General features: G+C 41.4%; 1 protein-coding gene across 3 annotated transcripts in view; it reads right to left on the minus strand.

Moving 5' to 3' along the window:
* Positions 1-14,735: 14,735 nt before the first annotated feature.
* bcam (basal cell adhesion molecule (Lutheran blood group)) overlaps positions 14,736-21,957 on the minus strand; it is a 56,107-nt gene continuing 48,885 nt past the window's right edge. For all 3 annotated transcript variants that reach the window (XM_079693124.1, XM_079693126.1, XM_079693125.1), the window contains 2 exons: positions 20,467-20,558; positions 14,736-16,740 (listed from right to left, as the gene is read on the minus strand). In XM_079693124.1, the coding sequence (XP_079549250.1) occupies positions 20,468-20,558 (91 nt within the window). In that variant the 3' untranslated portion in view covers positions 14,736-16,740; position 20,467. The remainder of the gene's footprint in view (positions 16,741-20,466; positions 20,559-21,957) is intronic.

The following is a 21,957-nucleotide window of genomic DNA, read 5'->3' on the forward strand; positions in this document are numbered from 1 at the left end:
AAAGTACCACTAGATGGGGGTAGAGCCCAATGAGAAAGAAACAATTTGTGCCAGAGAGAGAGAGAGATATTTGGCTCATGACAGCGTCGACAGGTGACATGAACCTTGCATGCTTTGCGAGGTTTTGTGTGTGAACCCTCAGATCTTGAGCTCTAATCTCCACCCTGACACCGAAAACATTTCGTAGCAATAAACACATAAAATGAATGCAACTTCCCCGAGACACAGTGAGTACAAAGAGGCTGGAGAACACATTGGGGAGTTGAACGCACAGACGTTGCATACATACACAAAAACAAATACACACATGTGCACACACACACACACACGTACACGTACATGCAAAGTGACTGACAGCTGTGTCCATAATCACCGGCAGCTGAACATAGGGGCCACTCCACCATCTGTTCCCAGCATTTCTCTCCCGGTTCTCCTCCTCACCCCCCGTTCTCCCACCTCTGCGGGAGACAGAGGGCACACAGGGGGCCGACTTTAGTAACCGTCACTTTAGAGAGCAGTGATATTAGTTAGGTGTTAGCTGTTGTTTGTTTGTCCTTTTAATTTGGATATCCATTGTTGTTTTTCCGAGGGAGTCGACTTAAACCAATTTTACCTAATGGCCACTGTGGGAGTAATTTTCTAGCTTTTTTGTAATAGATATCTTACTCATTCCCTTAGGCAGCATTACAACAAGATTGAAATCATGTGGGTTTTCCCCTTAATACATGCTCGGTCTCATTGTAACCTGAATCCCAAGACTGCAGTTAGTTATTTGAGGGCGTGGTTTCTAATTTACCAGGCTGCTTTGGAGATCTAGACTAATTCACTAATCATTTCCACTCAAAGTTGTCTGTTGATAGTAATGGGCTATCGTATTTGCTTCTGCAAACACAAAAGCCCATTTCCTTCTTGTACGCTGGAGTGTAGCATTTAATTTCCTCTGCAAATAAAGCGAGTCACGGCCAAGGTTGAACATCAACGTTGGATGGAGAGGCGAAACAGACACCAGGACCTGGTCTACACAGCATCGTTAAAAAAATCTTCCAACGCTTCTCTGCCCATTGACTTTGAATGGGGTTACGTCACTTTGCCTCGCTTTTCGCCGAATTGCATTGTGGGGAAGCAAAGCGAAGATTTCCAGGATTTGCAGGATTCAAAAGTTGAGCAATGTTCAACTTTTGAAGCTGAGGTGGAAGCGTCAGCCAATCAAATCCCGTTTATGCAAATCTGACAGCAAAAGCGCTAGCCAATCAAACCGCGTGCAAGCTGGGAGAGCCAGACCGCAGTTCATTTTCTATATTCCTGAAAATGGAGGAGAAATTAGTTATTGCTGTAGCAAATCACCCGGTTCTTTATGACCAGTCGCTAATAACTTACCGGGATACAAACCGTAGGAACCAGGCATGGAGGGAGATGACAGAGACAGTGGGTGAAACTGGTAGGTTTTCGCCTGTTTGGGGATTTTATATCCAGTTTACTTCGTTTTAACATTGCTATTGCTTTGTATGTCGGGGGCGGGAGATTCATGTGATTGGTTGTTGGTCGCGTTGCTCGCAAAACATCCCCAAGCTTTCAGACACGCCCAGCTTCAAGATTTTCAAGATTTTTTTAAAGCTGCTGTGTGGACGGGCCGTTAGTCTACAGTTAGCGGCTCTTTGAAGATGAAGTTGACACTTGCTAAATGCTAATGTCAGTATGCTAACATGCTCACAATGACAACGTTAAACGTAAGGGTTTTCGCCAGATGATGGCACAAGAAGAAAAAGTAAGGAAATACCAAAGTTTGACAACATGGTGATGTAATGGGAAAAGTTAGGGGACTATCGAAGTCTTAAGAGTTTATCTTCTGGGGTCCATGAATGGCATACCACATTTTATGTAACCAATCTCATGTTTGTTAAGCTATTTCAATCAGGAGCAAATCTTTGAACCTACCATCAGCGGGACATGCCAGGAGCCAGCCTGCTAAAAAGCTATATTTAAAAAAGTTGTACTAGTTATAAATGCTTTTGAAAAGGGAGTTACGCTTAGTTTGACAATTACTACAGATTGACTAACTTACATCGAGAGGGATTGTCGTCTACATTATCCTGGCTGAATATTTCTCTGCCCCAAAATATGTCCCAAGCTCTTTAGGATGGGTACATCATAGAACCGGATGAATGTCTTGACAGGCAGTATAGTTTCTTCTCAGAAGCCTTTACATTGGACATTGTTTCCGGACCTGTAGAGGCCACAGGCATCCTAAGCTCCCACTTTAATGGAACAACATAATTAGAAGTTGTAAAGATAAGATGACCTTTGCGTTCAGAGGGATTTCAATGCCCTGAAGTAAATTCCCCCCACCAATCTGAGCTGATCTATCCGTCTGCATCACTGTTTCTAGCCCTCAGACAAACAAGCAGATTGTGGATAGACCGTTAAATCCTCTCCCTCTGCCCGGTTAGTCATAATGTGCTTACACTTATTAATGGTTAACCATCGCTCCTCTCCTTTCTGGTTCACTCCCTGCTTCCAACTTACTGTAAATTATTTCCTAATTTCTAAACGTCCTCCCTTCAACCTTCTTTCTGCATAGACTTTCATAACTCATGCATGCCCGGCCCACATGGAAAACAAATATCACCCCCGATCACCCAAACACCGGGGCATGAACTGATTAATGAGGGAATTAGAATGAACAATGATCCATAGGGGGAAATATTTTTCATGCGGTGCGACAGTGCTTATCAGTGGTTGGTACAATATCTGTAGAGTAAACGCGAGGCATCTCCCTCCCTTCTGCCTCCTCCCTCCATCGCTCTGTTTCTCTGGCAAACTGTCGCCATCACTCATCACCGGCTTACATTCCCAGCATTCCCCTGTGGCACCTGGCTCATGAGAGAGAGGAACAAGTGTCCAACACACTCAAATGCACCTTCACACGAGAGAAAGTGCACATTGCACACACACACACATCCCTCCATCACACACTTGGTCTTCACAATAACTGACAGGTCTTTTCACAGAGATGTAAATGAATTTGGGGAGCTGGCTTACATTAGTGTGTGTGTGTGTGTGTGTGTGTGTGTGTGTGTGTGTGTGTGTGTGTGTGTGTGTGTGTGTGTGTGTGTGTGTGTGTGTGTGTGTGTGTGTGTGTGTGTGTGTGTGTGTGTGTGTGTGTGTGTGTGTGTGTGTGTGTGTGTGTGTGTGTGTGTGTGTGTGTGTGTGTGTGTGTGTGTATGTGTACTGTATGTGTTTCTGTTCACTGGGCTAATGGCTCATTGAGAAAAGCACAGGCCAAGTCAATCACACCAGATCTCTACCCATCAGCCCATTGAGACCTGCGGCTCATCAGGGGAGATAATTAGAATGAAGAGTTTAACGATATAGCTACAAGCACACACTGTGAGGCAGCAGTGTGTACATGTGTGCGTGTTTGCGCAAGTATGTGGGACGCATTGAGGGTAATGGTGTGGGATGTGACTCTGAGAATGAGTTGAATATGTAATTAAAATGATGCTTTAAAAAAAAAAACATATGTAATGTTAATTATTATTGTCAGCCTCCGACGCACACACACATGTTTTAGACTGCTTTTCTCCAACATCATCATTATTAGCACTACATTGGAGCAGGTTGTGTGTGTAACCTGACATGCCCAACCTTTAAGAGTCTGTCTGTCTGTCTGTCTGTCTGTCTGTCTGTCTGTCTGTCTGTCTGTCTGTCTGTCTGTCTGTCTGTCTGTCTGTCTGTCTGTCTGTCTGTCTGTCTGTCTGTCTGTCTGTCTGTCTGTCTGTCTGTGTGTGTGTGTGTGTGTGTGTGTGTGTGTGTGTGTGTGTGTGTGTGTGTGTGTGTGTGTGTGTGTGTGTGTGTGTGTGTGTGTGTGTGGGGGGGGGGGGGGAGGTAGACAGAAAGAGATGGAGATGGGGGAGGCATTATGCATTCATATTGGAAATTGCTGTGAATTTAAATGAGCATTTGCACTTTACTGGATCCAAGCTGTTTAGTAAATGCACTTACAAAGTGCATGAGTGCTTACATATAGGAGGGGTGGCACAATGAAGGGAACATTTTACGCTACACACTATAGTTTCTCTCAATATATATTAATCTACAGATGAAATAATTACCATAGAGCAACAACAACATCAACCCCTCTCTGACACAGTTTAACATAAAACATTAGAATAATATCCATTGCATTATAGCCATTTCTACTTTATAGATTTTATATTCTTTAAAGTGCAAAACAACTCAAAACTAAAGCTAGATTTCTAAAATTAGTTGAATTTATCCTGAAGAGGAAACTGTATCCAAGATGGAGGGCGGCTGAGAAATCATTCAGCCGATGTTTTATGAAAAGTATTTGAGATTTCACAATGCAGGAGTGAAGCCTTTCTGCAGTTCTATAGCAGAACACATGCAATAAACTATCTTTAGGGCCCACTCCCTGCTGCAAAAAATGCTCAGCATGGGATGAGGTTACTCTAGTGGAACACCACTTAAAAAAAAAAATCTTTCATGCCACACTTTCTTGCACACCTTGATTTTTGTGTGTCGAATGGGAATCAACCTTTGGAGGTGATGGTGCTTTTGTGCTTAAAAAAACTTTGGATTGAAAGAAAACACACACATACATACATACATACACACACACACACACACACACACACACACACACACACACACACACACACACACACACACACACACACACAGACACAATGTTTTCTTGTTTTTTTAAAGGGGCCACAGCTATAAAGGGGCAAACCCCACAGGGAATCTATTTGCCTTCTCTTGCAATCATCGCACACTTCTCTAAAAACACCATGGACCGCCACCGTTACCATGGATACGTGCCGCTTCATCTCTGTAATTTTGAAGAAAATGCATCTTTCTTTACTCTGTTAGACATGGGATCCCTATAGGGTGGTTAACACTCGAGCTACATACCAGAACAGGTTTTCTCCTGCACATAAACATGTCCTAAAGTGTTAGTCTGTGAGGAATGCAGTAAAGAAGTGTGACCTGGGGGCATACTTTACTTCAGGGAAACAGAAAGAAAAGCACCCCATAATCCTACTCAAATGGATACACAGTTGGAAAATTCTGCTGCTTACAGAATTGATCTGGCAATATGGAATGTATACTGTATGTTTCTTAATACACACACAACTAGACGCAGAGAGAGATGCTGCATCGCTAGCTCCAGGTGAGCCTGACAAAGTCCCCTAAACTAAGCAGGGAATAATAGGTGTGTCGCACAGGGAGAGAGAAGTACACTCATATATCACTGCTCACCTGGAAACCCCCTGCCTGCAGAAAAGTCATGAAAATGCCACAGACAGTGCTGCTTTTCTGAGAGTTGACAAAAGGTATGTTTGGTGAGCAGCTGGCTGGTCAAGGTGTATCACATCTCAGTGGTCTCGTTATAGCCTGAGAAGCATCAACAATAAATCATCTGGCAGGATTATCTGTGTGCAGAGGAGGTTGGTTTTTTTCAATATCAGATTTGGTTCCTGAGATTTGAAATTAATATGTTGCAAATAATATTGGGAATTCTTGGAGTTTGGGAGTTAATCACTTTAAAAAAGTGAGTAGTAAGGTAGAGCAGGTTATTGACTATTAAAGGTGCCCTTTTTGGAGTCTCTCTCCCACACACTCACCCCCCCCTGCCTGAAATGCCTCGATTGGACTCCTTTGTTTACTTCCGTAACATAATGACATCACTTTTACCTCATTCACACCAACGCAACTCCGGTTCAAGCTCCTTGCTAGAGCTTTTCAGGTTTAGAACCGGTTCTTTGGTTTAGCTCCGGCTCTTTTCACACAGCCCAGAGTCCGACTGGTGCTGCGTCATTGCCTCATCGTTTGCGTCATGACGTAACCGTTTGCGTGCCTGTTTCATAAAGCCGAACCGCGCGGAAACCCCTCACAGCTGACACCAACAACAACAACAATGGCCGATTGTGCTCCAGCTTCCTCTGTACCTCTTCAGAAGACCAGATTCCCAGTAGGTAGCTGGTCTCTTCAGTGGATCACTGCTGCTTGTTAAGTTTCTCCATCGTTGTGTACAAACTGGATAAAACGCGGGCTTTTTGTTGTTGTTCAGGAGTTGATCTGCCCCTGCCCCCGCCTCGACGTAAGCGTGACATATGTGTTGCTTTTGCTCTGGCCGGACAATTTTTTGGTGCTTGAAACAAACCGGATTCCGGAGCTAAGAGGCTGCTCCGCTGCGGTGTGAACAGGAAAACCCGGTGCTTTTCAAGCTCCAGTTCCGAACCGGCCCTGAAACACCGTTGGTGTGAATGAGGTTTGTGCTTCATTTGGATAGCGCCCCAACACATTGTATATTATAGGCTAAGGTGTGGGACATCTCTAAGCAGGGCAGCTAACAGACTTGGCTGCTTCTTGTTGTTTAAAATACATCTAAACATAATGCTTGTTGTGAAAAGGATCATTTGAGTCAAATAAACAACTAAATCCTTTATTTATCAGTGAGAGTTGTAACTCTTTAACATTTCTAAACGTTTTCTGTGTGCCACTGGAGCCTTTGTTGTGTCTTAAATATGATCCGTTTTGCATTCACACTGATGGCTTTTTCTGTGATTTATTAGTATAAACAACTTTGTCTTTACAGCCAACATCTTCATCTTCATCTTCTTCTTCTTCTTCTTCTTCTTCTTTCAACAAGCTGCCGCTGCTACACGGATAAATGCATCATTTCCTGTGCAGCAAAGGATTTCTACCTGAAACGAGCCGCTCCCCCGAGGGCTAAGACAGGCGAATGTAAAATCTGTTTTTGAGCTGGGAATGGATTGAATCAATGAAGCGCTTCATCTTTTTCCAATAGAGCCAATGTAGCAAAACTAACAGTGATTCATAAGAGCAGTGTCACAGATTATTATCTTGAAATATATGTTCTTACATTTCAAGTTGAATCACACTTGGACAGATGTTCCTCTCATGACCCGTGACCTGGCCTTAATGTAGCATAACAGCAAACCTGTGAAACATAAAACCTGACCCCAGCTCTGATCTTATTTGCAAGGGTCGAGTTCACAAATGCATGTCTTGGCGGCAAATTTCCCAAACTATTCTGCACCATGAAGCACAAACACACACACACACACACACACACACACACACACACACACACACACACACACACACACACACACACACACACACACACACACACACACACACACACACACACACACACACACACACACACACACACACACACACACACACACACACACACACACACTGAGGAAAGGGAGGGACAGAGAGCACACACAATTAGTGAGGAATGTTAGCCCCTCTTACCCCACCCGGCTGCCCCTTACCCTGCAGCTTGTGGCTCAGAAAAGAAGCACGCCCTCTCACAGATCTCAGTCCAGGTCATGACCAGAGGACAAGAAATCTTTCTTGAATTTCTTTGAAAGTATTTCAGTTACGGCTGTTTCTTGCAGCTACACAAAGGTCAAGGTTGTGGAGAATGTGTAAAATGTGGAAATGCTTTTACCGCACATGTATATAGTGGGAAAGCAGGGTGGTCAGAGACAAGGGAGGATAAGTCTGAAGTCAATCATTTACACTAACACACACTTGCAGTAGTTGAGCAACTGCAACAAATCTGACACGAAAGCAAGTAACTCTCGTTCACTTTACACAGACCAACTTTATTTTTGCCCTGAGTGTGTGTGAGGTTATGCAGAGCAGTGTCCTCTGATCCAGCATCAAATACAGTGTCAGATAAGCTGATAAGGACACAGCTGAGAGAAATGCCAGAAGTCCTCACTCACACACAGAGAGATGGAAAACCTCGACACAGGTAGACACACCGGCACGGCAGCTGTCTGCGACTAAACGCTGTGTAGTGTTTTCTATTACTGCACACAGCAGCTCGATAAGACCTCTGGCTCTGTAATAAACAGGGCTCTCTCATCACTGCTAGGTTTTTTTTCTCCTATTAAGGTAAAAGAAGCGGGGAAGGTCACAAGAACAAATGAATCGTTTAAAATAGAATACAAGGTCGGTAGGGGAGATTGAAAAAGGAAAGGAGGATATAAATTAGGACGGAAAAAATAAGTGCCATCGAGGTTGCTCCGAACACTCGAGCCCTTGTTGAACACAACAAGCAATAAACAAGAGATTCTGTTTATTTCCGACAGCAGGAGACACGAGGGCGAATACGTGAGCGAAAGAGAAAAAAGGAGGACAGGTTGGGATATCATAGCAAAGCTCCATTAGTAAGTCAACGGCGCATATGATAGTAATTATCAGGTGTACTCTAGGGATGCCTTAAGTCGCTCTCGCTGTCACTACTATAACTGTCACAACACGCAAGGGAGACTAACACTTTAAACTGTGTGTGTGTGTGTGTGTGTGTGTGTGTGTGTGTGTGTGTGTGTGTGTGTGTGTGTGTGTGTGTGTGTGTGTGTGTGTGTGTGTGTGTGTGTGTGTGTGTGTGTGTGTGTGTGTGTGTGTGTGTGTGTGTGTGTGTGTGTGTGTGTGTGTGTGTGTGTGTGTGTGTGTGTGTGTGATGAAATCATAAGAAGTTAGAGAAGGAAACTGGATGGATGATGTAAATGCAACCAGTTTAGCTTGGCACTGTGTGTGGCCTCAGGCAGGTATTTGTGTGTGTGTGTGTGTGTGTGTGTGTGTGTGTGTGTGTGTGTGTGTGTGTGTGTGTGTGTGTCCTAGCATTACTGGACTTGTGGGGACCTAAATCTGTTTACAAAGTCACGTGTGGGGACTCACTTCCCTTATGGGGACAAATTGGAGGTCCCCATGAGGGGAATCATTCATTTTAGGGTGAAGACTTGGTTAGGGTTAGGGTTAGGGTTAGGCATGTGTTGGTTATGGTTAAGGTTAGGATAAGTCTCCAGGAAATGCATGTAAGTCAATGTAATGTCCCCTGAAGTGATGTATACATGGTATGTGTGTGTGTGTGTGTGTGTGTGTGTGTGTGTGTGTGTGTGTGTGTGTGTGTGTGTGTGTGTGTGTGTGTGTGTGTGTGTGTGTGTGTGTGTGTGTGTGTGTGTGTGTGTGTGTGTGTGTGTGTGTGTGTGTGTGTGTGTGTGTGTGTGTGTGTGTGTGTGTGTGTAGGTGTATTGAGAGTTTGGCAACAAGGTCAAGAGCAAAGAATGTGTGACTATCATTACGCTCGAAACGCAACACGCTCCCAGGTATGCATGCCATTTCAGAGGTTGAACACCAAGTATGCATTTATGATATGAGTTATGCGTGTGCGTAAACTTAATTTCAGCCTCCGTTTGAGTTTGAATCATCACCAGAAACATAAGTGTGTGTGTGTGTTTTATTCTCCAGACAGCTGCTGTGCTGTAATGCTAGCCAATGGGAGGAGCCTGTAGCATGTACAGAAGTTCTCAGAGGAGCAGCTCTGAACAGCTGCTCTTCAACTCCTGCGGGCCCTTCTCTCTTTCCTCTTCTTTTAACGCTGACTTTCTTCTCTGATCCTCTCTTTCTCTCTCTGCTGGGCCCCGGGGGGATTATTTTAGCCGAAGGCAGTAAAACCAGCGTTTCATGGTGCGTGACGACTACGTTCAAACACAAATGTATCTGAATCATAGAGTATTTTATCACCATCTAGTATGCTAATGACCTGGTCTTTGTTGCAGGGTATCAGAAGATCTTAAAGTAAAGTCAATCTGATTGCTTGTCTACTTCCTGTTCTGGTTTTCAAAGAGCATTCTTGACAGGTCAAATTTAAATTAAAAAAACATTTTAAATAAACAGAATTGTGACTCTTACAATATGTATTATACTATTTCTACTACTGCTACTTCTAAACTGTTTTAAAGGAGATCGGAGACATTATATCTGGAGACCAAAAAATACAGTAGCCTATAATGTGTTCAATTATTTCTCACAGTATCAGCAGTCAGAAAGTCAACCTCTTAATCATGTGTAGCTGTTATAAGCCAAGTTATTTTTATTTAGAAAACGGACAAGTCAAATCAAGCAATCTGATTGGTTCTTAGCCGTGATATACTGAGCGTATACCACGGGTAGAATTGTAAGTTACTTTTCACAACAAGTCAGTATCCCTCTGCGTCTGAGAAAAACAGTATACAGTTGGGTTGAAAAGCAAACTGCCTGCCCTGAGCATATACCACGGCCTGTCGTGAGCTATTGCTTAATTAGATAACACTAAATGGTGAATCAACACATGCACAATTGGTATGAGGATGTTTGTGAGTATTCAAGTGATTTTTTATGAAGATACCAGTTTTCCTTTGTTGAAACTACCTTCCATTATTCTACTTGCAGTCTGTAATACAGGTCGATTAATAAACGCATTAAAATAAAAACATTTGTCAGGATTCTGGTATGATGCTGCTATTTTTTCTTGAGAAGCTGAAATCATTTGTTCTTTTCTCCTATGTGAAGGAAACAGTTTATACAATTTGGAAATGTGATATTTAAACCGTATATTCCTAATGAATAAAATCAAATACATTTTTTTTGATCCACAAAGGAAAAGGACATTCATAATCCTTTAATACTTTCAGTGTGACTCACACAACACATTGTGTCATAATGACTGACTCAAAGGGAGTGAAGCACATTAAAGTAGGTCTTAATCTCCAATCACATTTTTGCTTCTACACATCACTGCTTCATATTTATAGTCCTCGCTGTTTTGACCCTCGTTATCTCATAAACCCTGCTGGAATTCCATTTCCTTTTGTTGTATTTGCCTCCCGTTCCCTCAGACACAACACAAAGTAGCCCAACCAATTAAAATCAAAGCACGTCCAGCTGTGTCGCAATAACCAAACCTCCCACAGGTTGCCGGGCCCGCCTGAGCGACACACACTCACACACTCGCTAAAAACTCATGCGACGGGGGATCGGCCGACTCTGGGTTTAATAGCACACTCACAGATACAATCAATGAAACTAATCTTTCATGCTGCGAGATAGATATCGAAAATACAGCAAATAAATGCAGACTCACACAGGCAGGAGTAACACACACAGACACCGACACACTGAGTATAAAGGAAGCATCTCTCGGTGCTGTCGCTCATAATCGCACCCAAACAGTAAACACATTCACGCCACACAGGATATTAAAGAGGGAGATAAACACATTTATTACACAGGCGCTCTTTCATTCTTTATCTCTGTTTCCCTCTCTGATGTACACCTTCATTCCTCCCACCCTCATACTTCCTCTCGTTTTATTTCTTCAGGGCCATATTTGTTTAAAGCCAACAGCAAAATGCAGATTTATGTCCTCTTCACAAATCATGGCCTGTTTTGTCCTTCGTCACCAATCACTACTTCCGTTTCCTCTCATCCTGACCCCATCACCTTTTCTACCCTCCGTATCTTGCCTTTACATTTTCACTCTCATCAAGGCTATACTCTCCTCCTACTCCTTCGCCTTTTGAGCCTCTACTACCTCATTCACACCAACGCAACTCCGGTTCAAGCTCCGTGCTAGAGCTGCGGTGTGAACAGGAAAACCCGGTGCTTTTCAAGCTCCAGCTCCGAACCGGCCCTGAAACACCGTTGGTGTGAATGAGGTATTTATCAATGATCTTCTTCCTTCCCTTTCCCCCCTTGGCACAATAGGTCCTCCATGAATCTCTACATCCATGCTGAACTCCTCCTTGCCTCATTGCTCTCCTGGTCGTGCGTGCAGACTGCATGTGTGCGCTGATTATGTGGAATGATGGAGTACATATTGTCAGCGAGGCAGCCACCAGAACCTTGTTCAACCTGGATCTATTTCAAAATCCCTGCACACAGAATACTTTGTTCTTCTGTGTCTATTTCTGTGCATGTGTATCCTGGGGTGAATCTGTGCCAAGTGCTACTGAGTCGCCATCAGAGCAGGGCCGGGCAGGCCGAGGGGAATGGAACGTGGTTGTCATCCCTCAATAGGCTGACACTAAATGGCTAAATCAGTTTAAAGCTACTGTAACTAAACCCAGCAGTAAAAGTCTCAGCGGGGAGAAGGAGAAGGAAGGAAGGGAAGGACACTGGGAGGACTGACAGTAATCCCCCTATTGTTAGATATAGTGAAAAGCTGAGCCACACACACATTCACACACACTCACACACAGCAATATACACAAACAAAACATATTTTCTCACTTAAAACTGGATTTAAAGTACTTATGATTAGATTTCTTACAAATGTATCATGATTCACGAACATCCCAATAAGAATACGTAAAGCTAACATTTAAAGAGTGAATAACACACTTTTTCACTTCCAAATAAACAACTCAAAGCGGTAAAAAGCATACACCCTTAAAATGAGGTATTACTGCTAAATCTTTCCTTGTAGCTTACGTTGGCTAATGCTAGCAACATTGAAACCCCCCTAATTAATCTTCTTTACTTCTACTTTTCTGTTCCAGGCATAACATTAAGTTAGCCTCACTGAAATAGAAAAAATGCAACATCCGATCCTACCCGACAATAGTCATAATGATTAACTAGTTCTAAGCTAGCTATTTTAAATGATCAACTGGTTTACATTTTGGAGATCATATGGTTTTGCACAGCTTTGAATGGTGTATTGAACCCTGTAGCTTCCCTATAAGGACCAGACATATGTAGTGTGCCCTGCTAAGTGCTAAGCTAGCAGGTTATAGTCAATAAAACGATTAGCTCTAAAATGGCTGCTTGTAAAACAAATTTCAGTTTCAGAGAAGTGTCATTAATTTCATTTCTCAAGTAACTCGCACAACACTGGTCACAGCACATTTAATTAGTTTAATAACAAAAGTAAAGTAAACACCACTTACCCTGCAACAGTCTCAAGGCATTTCGTGTTATAGTCACAAAATTAATCTATTGATTCGTGTTCACCAGCAGGTGTTCACCAAATATAGATTTCAGTATTCTGAGGCTCTGAGCCCCATTTATTTTCCTCGCGGACAGCAAAAAAACTGACATTATACAATTTTAAATAAAAGGGTTAGGCTTGGGGTAAGATATTGAGTAAGAACATGTTTATATGAACCACACAGCTTCTGGTCTTCCAAGTCCTGACCGGACAAAAAGACGTGGTGCAGGCACGAAACATACTACCAATAGAAATACATTGCTTTTAAAATCGTTCAGTGTGTGACACGAAAAAAATGCAAAAATCGCGTTGGTGAATCAATAGATTAAATTAATTTCGTGATTATAACACGAAATGCCGTGAGACTGGGTTGTACCTTGTGTGTTGTTTGCTATTTGTGGCAGGTCATCAGGTTGTCATGGTGCTCCTAATAATGTCTTTAAGACAACTGACTGCAGACAATCTTAGGTAATTTAGGTAAATCAAATTAGCATTTTCCTAATCCTGATCCTTATGTCTACAGTTGTTCCTTTTCAGCCACGAGTATAGCCTTGTCTCTTTAAATTAGGTAACCAATATAACCTTTTGATAATCTTTAACATTGCTGATTTTCACACCAGGTTTCTTGTAACGATTTTTAACTGATTGGTCAGTACATTTTCTTTAATTCTGTTTGTGTGTTGACAATAGAAAACATCATATAGCCTACATACCGTAGTACATGTTTTTTTTGTTATCATATTAATGCTAGAAACATTTTATATTCCTTTCAATGTATGTAAGAGATGTTTTTTCCTGGTAGAAAAACATCTAAAACAGCAACTGTTTGAAGGTTTTACAGCGGGATTTACGGTCTGAAACCCCTGGAGATGCTGACATGTATCCGCATGTCCATCACATCAGCAGCGGAAGAAACTGACGCTGTTAATTTACAATCTCCATAAATTCCTAGTATCCGCACATGCTCATACAGCTTGCTTCTCTCTTTGCTGCTCTGTATTCACGGGACAGATCGATTTCTCCGGGTCACATTGATGGGACACTTTTAATTTCCTAATGGAAGAGCCAGCAGAGAAGGGGTGTGTCAGGAGAACAGCTCTGATTGGCTGAGAGCCTGACTACATGCAGTGTTGGGTTTAAGATGTTCATAAAGTGGTCCAAGGTTACACTGTTATGTTAGCTTACTGTAACAAGGAAGGGAGCTTATTTTAATGCAGAAAATGAAGAAGAACCTTGATCAGATGTTTAGAGAAAGCCTTTCATCCAATCTCTTAATTAACATTCAGTTTGATGTATGAATTCTCAAATAGTCAATTATGTTGATTATAGACGCCATTGATAAGCGTCATCCTACTAAGTGTTACTGTTTAATCTACAAAGCTGCACAGCAATTTGCTAATGATTGATGGTTTAATTCAAGTCGTTTCTGTACATGAAAGCAGGTAAAGAAAGCGCTGCATCTTGAAGTTGGCAGACAGCGGTTATCGATGTAAAAAGATGAGCTTCCTCAAGTTTTCTGTTCTGTCACAACAAATCATGAGATCAATCCATGTGACGGGGAATTTACATAATGCTGGTTATATCGAAGAGATTGAATGTTGGGGCAAGCTGGGAATCAATTTAAATTTAAATCTTCTCGGAAGTATAGGAAAAAAATTGATGATTACATCAAAGGCTATTTAATATTTGATCTGTTATTGGTCTGATGTGTCAAGATTTTTGAGAAGATGTTCAACAATATGTAAGAGTTTTGCCTTATCATATGGCCAGAGACACTTTCTTTGGCTGTGTATCTAGAAAACATACCCAGTGAATTTCAAAACATGTGTATAGTCCGATTTGTGAAATGGAGAATAAAATCAGTTATTGCAAATTGCCTGTCGCAGGGATGGGAATAAAAACACAGAGAATATAGTTTTGTGATTGGTTTTCTTGAGTTTTGTTTCATTATAAATTCTAAACAGCTGGAACAAAATAAAAAAGATACATCAACACACCACAGAGGTCACAACAGCGTACCACAAAATATACAGTATACAGTACAGAGAGAGAGAGAGAAGTAAAGCACTGAGAATATCACCTAAAAAAAGAATCCTAAATAAAAAACACCAACAATTCTCTCTTCTCTTAGAGCGAGTGGAAAAGCATGGGAAAAATGAAAACTCAGTAGTTCCAAAATTAGGAATCCCCCTTTCTAAAATAAAAACAACTTTTATACCACAATATTTTATATAAAACAGTAAAAACCAAAAAGATGTTCAGGTATCTATCTTTGCTTACCATCACAGGCTTGCTAACAGTCAATATGGCGAGATCAGTAGACAGACATTACAAAATAAAACGAGCCTTGTGGGCGGAGATAGTGGTTTGAGTTGACTTTCTTTTCAAAATCAAGGCCATTGGTTCCAGTGTGCAACAAAGTAAAAAGGGTCAAACTGCCTCTCTGGCCTGCTGACGGTGTAGGGGGAAACCAAAATGCCAGTATTGCGTACCTAAAACACATCACATGCTTTGACACTCAATACTCGTCCATTTGGTAAAAATAAACAAGGTACATCACCTACTCCAGCAACAACCCCCCCCCCCCCCCCATCCCTCCCCTGCTTGTATCAAACGAGAGTGAACCAGTTATTTTTGCTAACAGGTGAATCTGTAACTGCAGTCCCTGTGATCGGCCCAAAAACACAGCAATACACCGTTTGAGATTGTCGACCATTTTGCCAAATTGCCAAAGCTGATAATAATCGGGCGATGTGGGCAGAACTGCTGCTTGCTGTGCTTGTTTCCTCCCAGGAGCAGAGGAGTAAAAAGGCTGCAAAAAGACTTGTTTAGAAATAGTAGCTATTACGGTCCTGTGCCAGCAGTTTAGTAACCGCAGACACTTTAAACTCCACCTCATGCTCAGTTCACCTCCTGTGTGACAGACAGGGTAATAGTAGTATTTGAATTTACAGGAAAAAAACATTCGAGCAAAGTGAAAAAAAAACATGTACTGACAAAATATACAAGTATGCTGGCAAGAACAAATTTGTACAACCTAATATCTTGCTTGTTTGGAGGATTATCTGCTGGATTGAAAAAGGCAAAAGCAATTTAAGAGAAGTGTTATTAAATGCCTGGGCTGTTTAAATGGAAAACTAATTTGTAAAAACACATTCACAGGTGGCAAAAAAATGCAATTAAACACACAGCGCTAAAGCAAACACAAAGCTTCTCTGAGCGGAAATGTTACAGCAGCGTGTGCCAAACAATGGGCTGCGAGATTAAATGTTGTGAGCGGAAATCATCACTTGTTATTGAGGTGAGTAAAAACAGAATGGCAACGCGAGATACATTTTCCCAAATATACCCAGTAGAGAGAACAGAATTTAAGTGCAGACTCCAAGGCAGAATAGATGTTCACTGCTGCACTTGCATGCAGATACACACTAAAGGAAATCACAGTGGCTTAATGGCATTTTGTGTTTAATTTGGGGTAGATAAGAGAGATTTTGCCATTGTGTTTGGATTGTGCAGCTCTATTCTGTCGAGGAGTCAACCAAAGATGTGATTGGTGAGGAAGAATCAAAAGAAAGCCATGATAATAATATCATCCAGTGACGTAACAATTTGATTTCGCACATGGTTTTTAAACCTCTAGTAGCATCAATGAATGAAGTTAAATCTTCACGGTGAAACATATCTCTACAAAATACAAGAACTCCATTCATAAAGGTCTACAGCAGGTTATAAAACAAAGCTTAACCAATGCCAAACATGATGTGCTGCCCGAGGTCCCAAAACAAACAAATGTCCATGTTCCACCTCTCGTTGTCCATTCGTGTGTAATGGATAAAGAATAGCCCTGTTGTCTTCCTAACTGCGCTCCTCCTTCCCTTCATCCCTCTGTCGGTTTCTATCACTGTGTTGTTTCATCACTGTCAGAGAGGGAGGAAAAACACATTAATACAAATATGAATATGACCAATGTGCCATCATTATAGATGCATTGTCCTTTTAATGGAAAGTAATGCTGTATTCATGACTTTCCCATCTTTTTTTCAAACACATTAGGCGCGTTCACACCAAGTACTTTTCCCACAAAGGTTCCTGAGAACTACGGTTTAGTTGCGTTCACACCAAAAAGTCCCAGGAGCTAAATTAGTTCTTGAGAACCTTTTTTACCCCCTTTTCAGTCCCTGCTAGAGAGCAGGGACTTTCGTGGGAGAAAAAGGTTCCTGTGTCTGATTGGCTGGGCGGAATGCAAACCACGCCCCGTCAAACTCCCAAAACTTTTGTGAAGCCGCCATTTTATTATCCTCGCATTGCATTATTAGCATTAGCATTAGCCCAGCGCAGAAACGCAGAGAGACTAACTTATGGCAACACAAAATAAAACATGGCAGCGGTGGAGATGAGGAGGTGTCGGCGTTCTGGCCGTTTACTCGGAAGGCTTCAATAGAAGCTGCTGGGAGTCCCAGCAGCTTCTACTGAAGCCAGTCCCTAACTCCGGGGACTTCCGGCCGGGGATTTTGGGTGGCAGTATACGCCATGAAGTTGTTTGCGGCATGCCAGTAAACCCAAAGCAGAAGAAGAAGAAGTGACATCAGCGGCTTCATTTGCCTAATCCACCCCCAGGAACTAATTTCCGGTGTGAACGCGATCTGTACTTAGTTCCTGAGAACTAAAGAGTTCTCAGGAACCTTTGTGGGAAAAGTACTTGGTGCGAACGCGCCTAATACATATAAATAAATACATTTGGTATGTATTGTTCAAACAAGTCTCAAAGCATCTGAATGAAGAACATTTGCATTCACAGATTATTTAACAATGTATCAGGTATTAATTAGCAGTGGGCAATTATTTAACTGAACAATTGCAATTACATCAACATATATATCTTTTGTGGTATCAATTGTTATTTTTTGTTAATTTCTGATATTTAAATAAGTAACAGACCCAAAGCTTACATTCATATTGGTACAATGTCTCTCTCACAATTGTATTAATTGCTATCATATCTTATATACAAAGTCTCCGAGGTATTATGAGGGCATATTGTGCTTTTATTAGAGCGCGGCCATTGTAAAGAGGATATAAAATGTAGAACATTTGATAGCAGAATATTTCAAGACACTATATCACTGTCATGACTTCTGCAGCTGGTATGGAAAGCTGTAAGCATACAGTATTGAGTATTACTTGCAATAAGACGTGAATAAATCATAGGTCTTAAAAATGTACAAGTAAAGATTTAATTTCAGGATCAAATTGAATCTGTGTGCAGCTGGGGCGGCAACGTTTTAAAAGACAGCGCACCGGGTGATCATCTTTTGATGACATCTCAGGAATGAAACATCACATCATAGCATTTGGAGAGACCAACTTCTCCATCTCATTATATCAATTTCAAAAGAGAAGAAAATGGGAATGCAATCTCTCTGCAGTTCTGAAATGTCACACATTTTTTACTGTCAGCGGGTTCAAATATCACATAGAACAAGACTCACTTTAATCGGCTTTTACACTCCCGTCAAAAATGCCACTACAGTAAGTTTTATGATGAAATGTTTTACATTTATGATGACATTTTGAAACGACTCCGTACAGCTGTCACACACCATCAGCTGCGGGATAGCTTTCTCAAAACTACTGGCTTTGAACTAAAGCTGACTTTAGCCTCATGAGTGATGTGCTTGAAGACATTTCTGCTGACTGCAAAGCCGTGTTTATGTCCAACACTAATCTTGTGAGGCGAGTTTCTGTCTAAATGACCATCGCATTATCCAAAAAGGATTTCTCACAATCTCACTGCTGTTGAGTTATTCCTGCTCGTCTATTCCCCTTCAAATCATTTTACGAGATTTGTTAAACTACACTGAACAAAAATATAAACGCAACACTTTTTTTTTTTGCTCCCATTTTTCATGAGATGAACTCAAAGATCTAAAACATTTTCTACATACACAAAATAACCATTTCTCTCAAATATTGTTCATAAATCTGAAAAAATCTGTGATAGTGAGCACTTCTCCTTTGCCGAGATAATCCATCCCACCTCACAGGTGTGGCATATCAAGATGCTGATTAGACAGCATGATTATTGCACAGGTGTGCCTTAGGCTGGCCACAATAAAAGGCCACACATGCATTTTTGCTTTATTGGGGGGGTCTGGGGGGGTCCGAAAACCAGTCAGTATCTGGTGTGAGGGTTAGGGTTAGTGTTAGGGTTAGGGTAATGTTGTGAATCGAGTGGCCTGTGTTCGTCGTCCATAACATACGCCTGCCCATACCATAACCCCACCACCACCATGGGCCACTCGATTCACAACATTACCCTAATCCTAACCCTAATCCTCACACCAGATACTGACTGGTTTTCGGACCCCCCCAGACCCCCCCAATAAAGCAAAACTGCACGTTTCAGAGTGGCCTTTTATTGTGGCCAGCCTAAGGCACACCTGTGCAATAATCATGCTGTCTAATCAGCATCTTGATATGCCTCACCTGTGAGGGGGGATGGATTATCTCGGCAAAGGAGAAGTGCTCACTATCACAGATTTTTTCAGATTTGTGAACAATATTTGAGAGAAATGGTTATTTTGTGTATAAAGAAAATGTTTTAGATCTTTGAGTTCATCAAAAATGGGAGCAAAAACAAAAGTGTTGCGTTTATATTTTTGTTCAGTGTATATTCCACAGGCAAGTTGAACTATTTCACCCAAAACAGGTTTGAAAAAAGTTTACTTTTGACTTTCATGTTGAGAAGAAGCATCTAATTACAGGTCTGACCACAAACTAACTCAAATGGAAAATGTGTTAAAGTGAGAAGCCTATTCAGATCAGGAATGGCGTTGTTTTCATCCACTGTCCGTACAAGCTGAAAACTCTCGTCTCCTGACTGGCCACAAAACGCGTGACCACGTCACCCAGAATCTGGCCTCACTACACTGGCTTCCCATTCAGATCCGAATTGATTTTAAAATCCTTTTTTTTTTTTTAAAGCACTAAGGTCTAAGGATAGAGGGTGTCGTTCTTTCTCATACTGATATTCTGAACAATCTGTGCTGTTGTATTAGCTGTAAAGAGTCTCTACTGTAGGCTATTTTTATTATATGTACAGCACTTTGGCTCGACCAAGAATCGTTTATAAATATGCTATATAAATAAAACTTGATTTGATTTGAAACTTGATTTAAATGGGCTGGCTCCGGCCTATGTAGCCAAACTCTTCCAGCGCTGCACCCCAGCCAGAGCTTTAAGGTCTGCTGACCAGCTGCTGCTGATAGTGCCCAAGACCAGGCTCAAAACCCGAGGGGACCGAGCCTTCGCAGCAGCTGGCCCCAGGCTCTGGAACACTCTGCCCCTCCATGTGAGGTCGGCCCGGACACGAGGGGTTTTTAAATCCTTACTAAAGACACACTTCTTCTCTCTGGCCTTCGAGTCAGAGCGGAGTATGACACCTGACTATTCCCTGTGTTTTTTATATTTCTTTTATTGTGATTGTAGTAAAGTGTTTTGATTACATGTTACACATCACTTTGGCTCAACCAAAAATCGTTTTTTAATGTGCTATATAAATAAAACTTGATTTGATTTAAAACTCACTGTAGACCAAAACCCATGACCTTTAACCCCTTGATGCCCGTGTCCATTGTCCTGACCTTATCTTATCTTGTTGAGGAGACCGGCCTCCTCGTTGGCCTTGTCTGTCTTCATCTCCACCACGATGTCGGTGTTCACCTCTCCACTGGCCCTGAGAGAGAGCGGGGAGGAAAAGATGAAAGGTTTAAGAAGACGTTGAAAAAAAGTATTCGATTTGCTGCGAGTGTTTGCCTCGTACTGCTACTGTTTGTAAAGATGACGAGAGCTCGTTGAATGCTGTTTCACTGCTACTACACTTTAATTAATAACATTTAAAATGTATATTGGATCAAAATGACTGTTTCAGCTAATTAGGAAATCCTTACTTAAAGATAACACTTCAATCATCATTCAATTTATGTTATAGAATAATTTAATTTGTACGTTTGTCTTGGTTGTATATATAGCTCTAATATATCTGATTAACTTAGTAGGTGTTTTATATTCTCAATATTTGTTTTGACACATTGCACACATCCTGTACAAGATAACAGTGAATAAAGTGTGCTCGTGCAGAGACAAGAGTCATGTGTGTTGATTGTCCCTCCCTGCTGCTTCAATGGGGCACAGGTCTCGATTGAATACAGGATAGCCGACTGACTTCTGATTGGCTGATCTGGGCAACTGATTTGTCGACGAGCACGCAGGTAGATGACTCACGAGCTCTTCTTTTGTGATAGCCCTTAAAGACTTTATCTGGAAGTATGATGTACATCTCGAAGTAAATACTTTGAAATGTTCAGACTGTAATCTGCACGCTGATATGAAAACACTCAAATCAGACTCAAACAATAAAATGGAAACTCTGACGTTATCAGCATTAATGGATCTTTTTTGAGTCTGAAAAAGTGTATTTGTACCAACATGACTTGTATGGAAGTTAAGGAAACCCAGCATGTTGCTTTGAAAAAGTGAAGACTAATATCCCTATTCCTTTCTCATCCAAGAGTATCTTATTCTCAGAAATCCCTTTACATAGAGATCATTCCTGCTGTTTTTATGTATACTATTTTCCTCACTATTGACCTATTTTTGTAAATAAAACATGTAAATACACTGAAACAAGCTGTATTTATGTTATCCTTTATTCCTTGAAGAGCCCCTTTTGAATCTACTTCAGAACAATTTGTTGCTAATTTTCTTATAAAAAGAACATCCTTACTACAAGCAGCATAATATAGTTTACTTGAAGTGGTTATTGAGTCCCATGTAATCACGACCAACATTAATCCCTTCTGTACAAATATTCCTTCCCTCCCTCCCTCTCCTCTACACTGGGAAGTAGTGGAGTACAAATACTCTGTTACTGTACTTAAGTACATTTTTCTGGTATCAGTACTTTACTCCACTACTTATCTTTCTGACGACTTCTTACTTTGACTTCTTACATTTTTAACACACATACTGTACTTTCTACTTCTTACATTTTCAAAATAAATTGTTCCTTTAGTCTGAATGTGTGTTTGGTGGCGTGATCATTATTATTTAGAGTCATTGCGTGCCTATTGATT

This window comes from Notothenia rossii, assembly GCF_949606895.1.
Source record: "Notothenia rossii genome assembly, chromosome: 7".
In the NCBI taxonomy this organism is placed as follows: domain Eukaryota; kingdom Metazoa; phylum Chordata; class Actinopteri; order Perciformes; family Nototheniidae; genus Notothenia; species Notothenia rossii.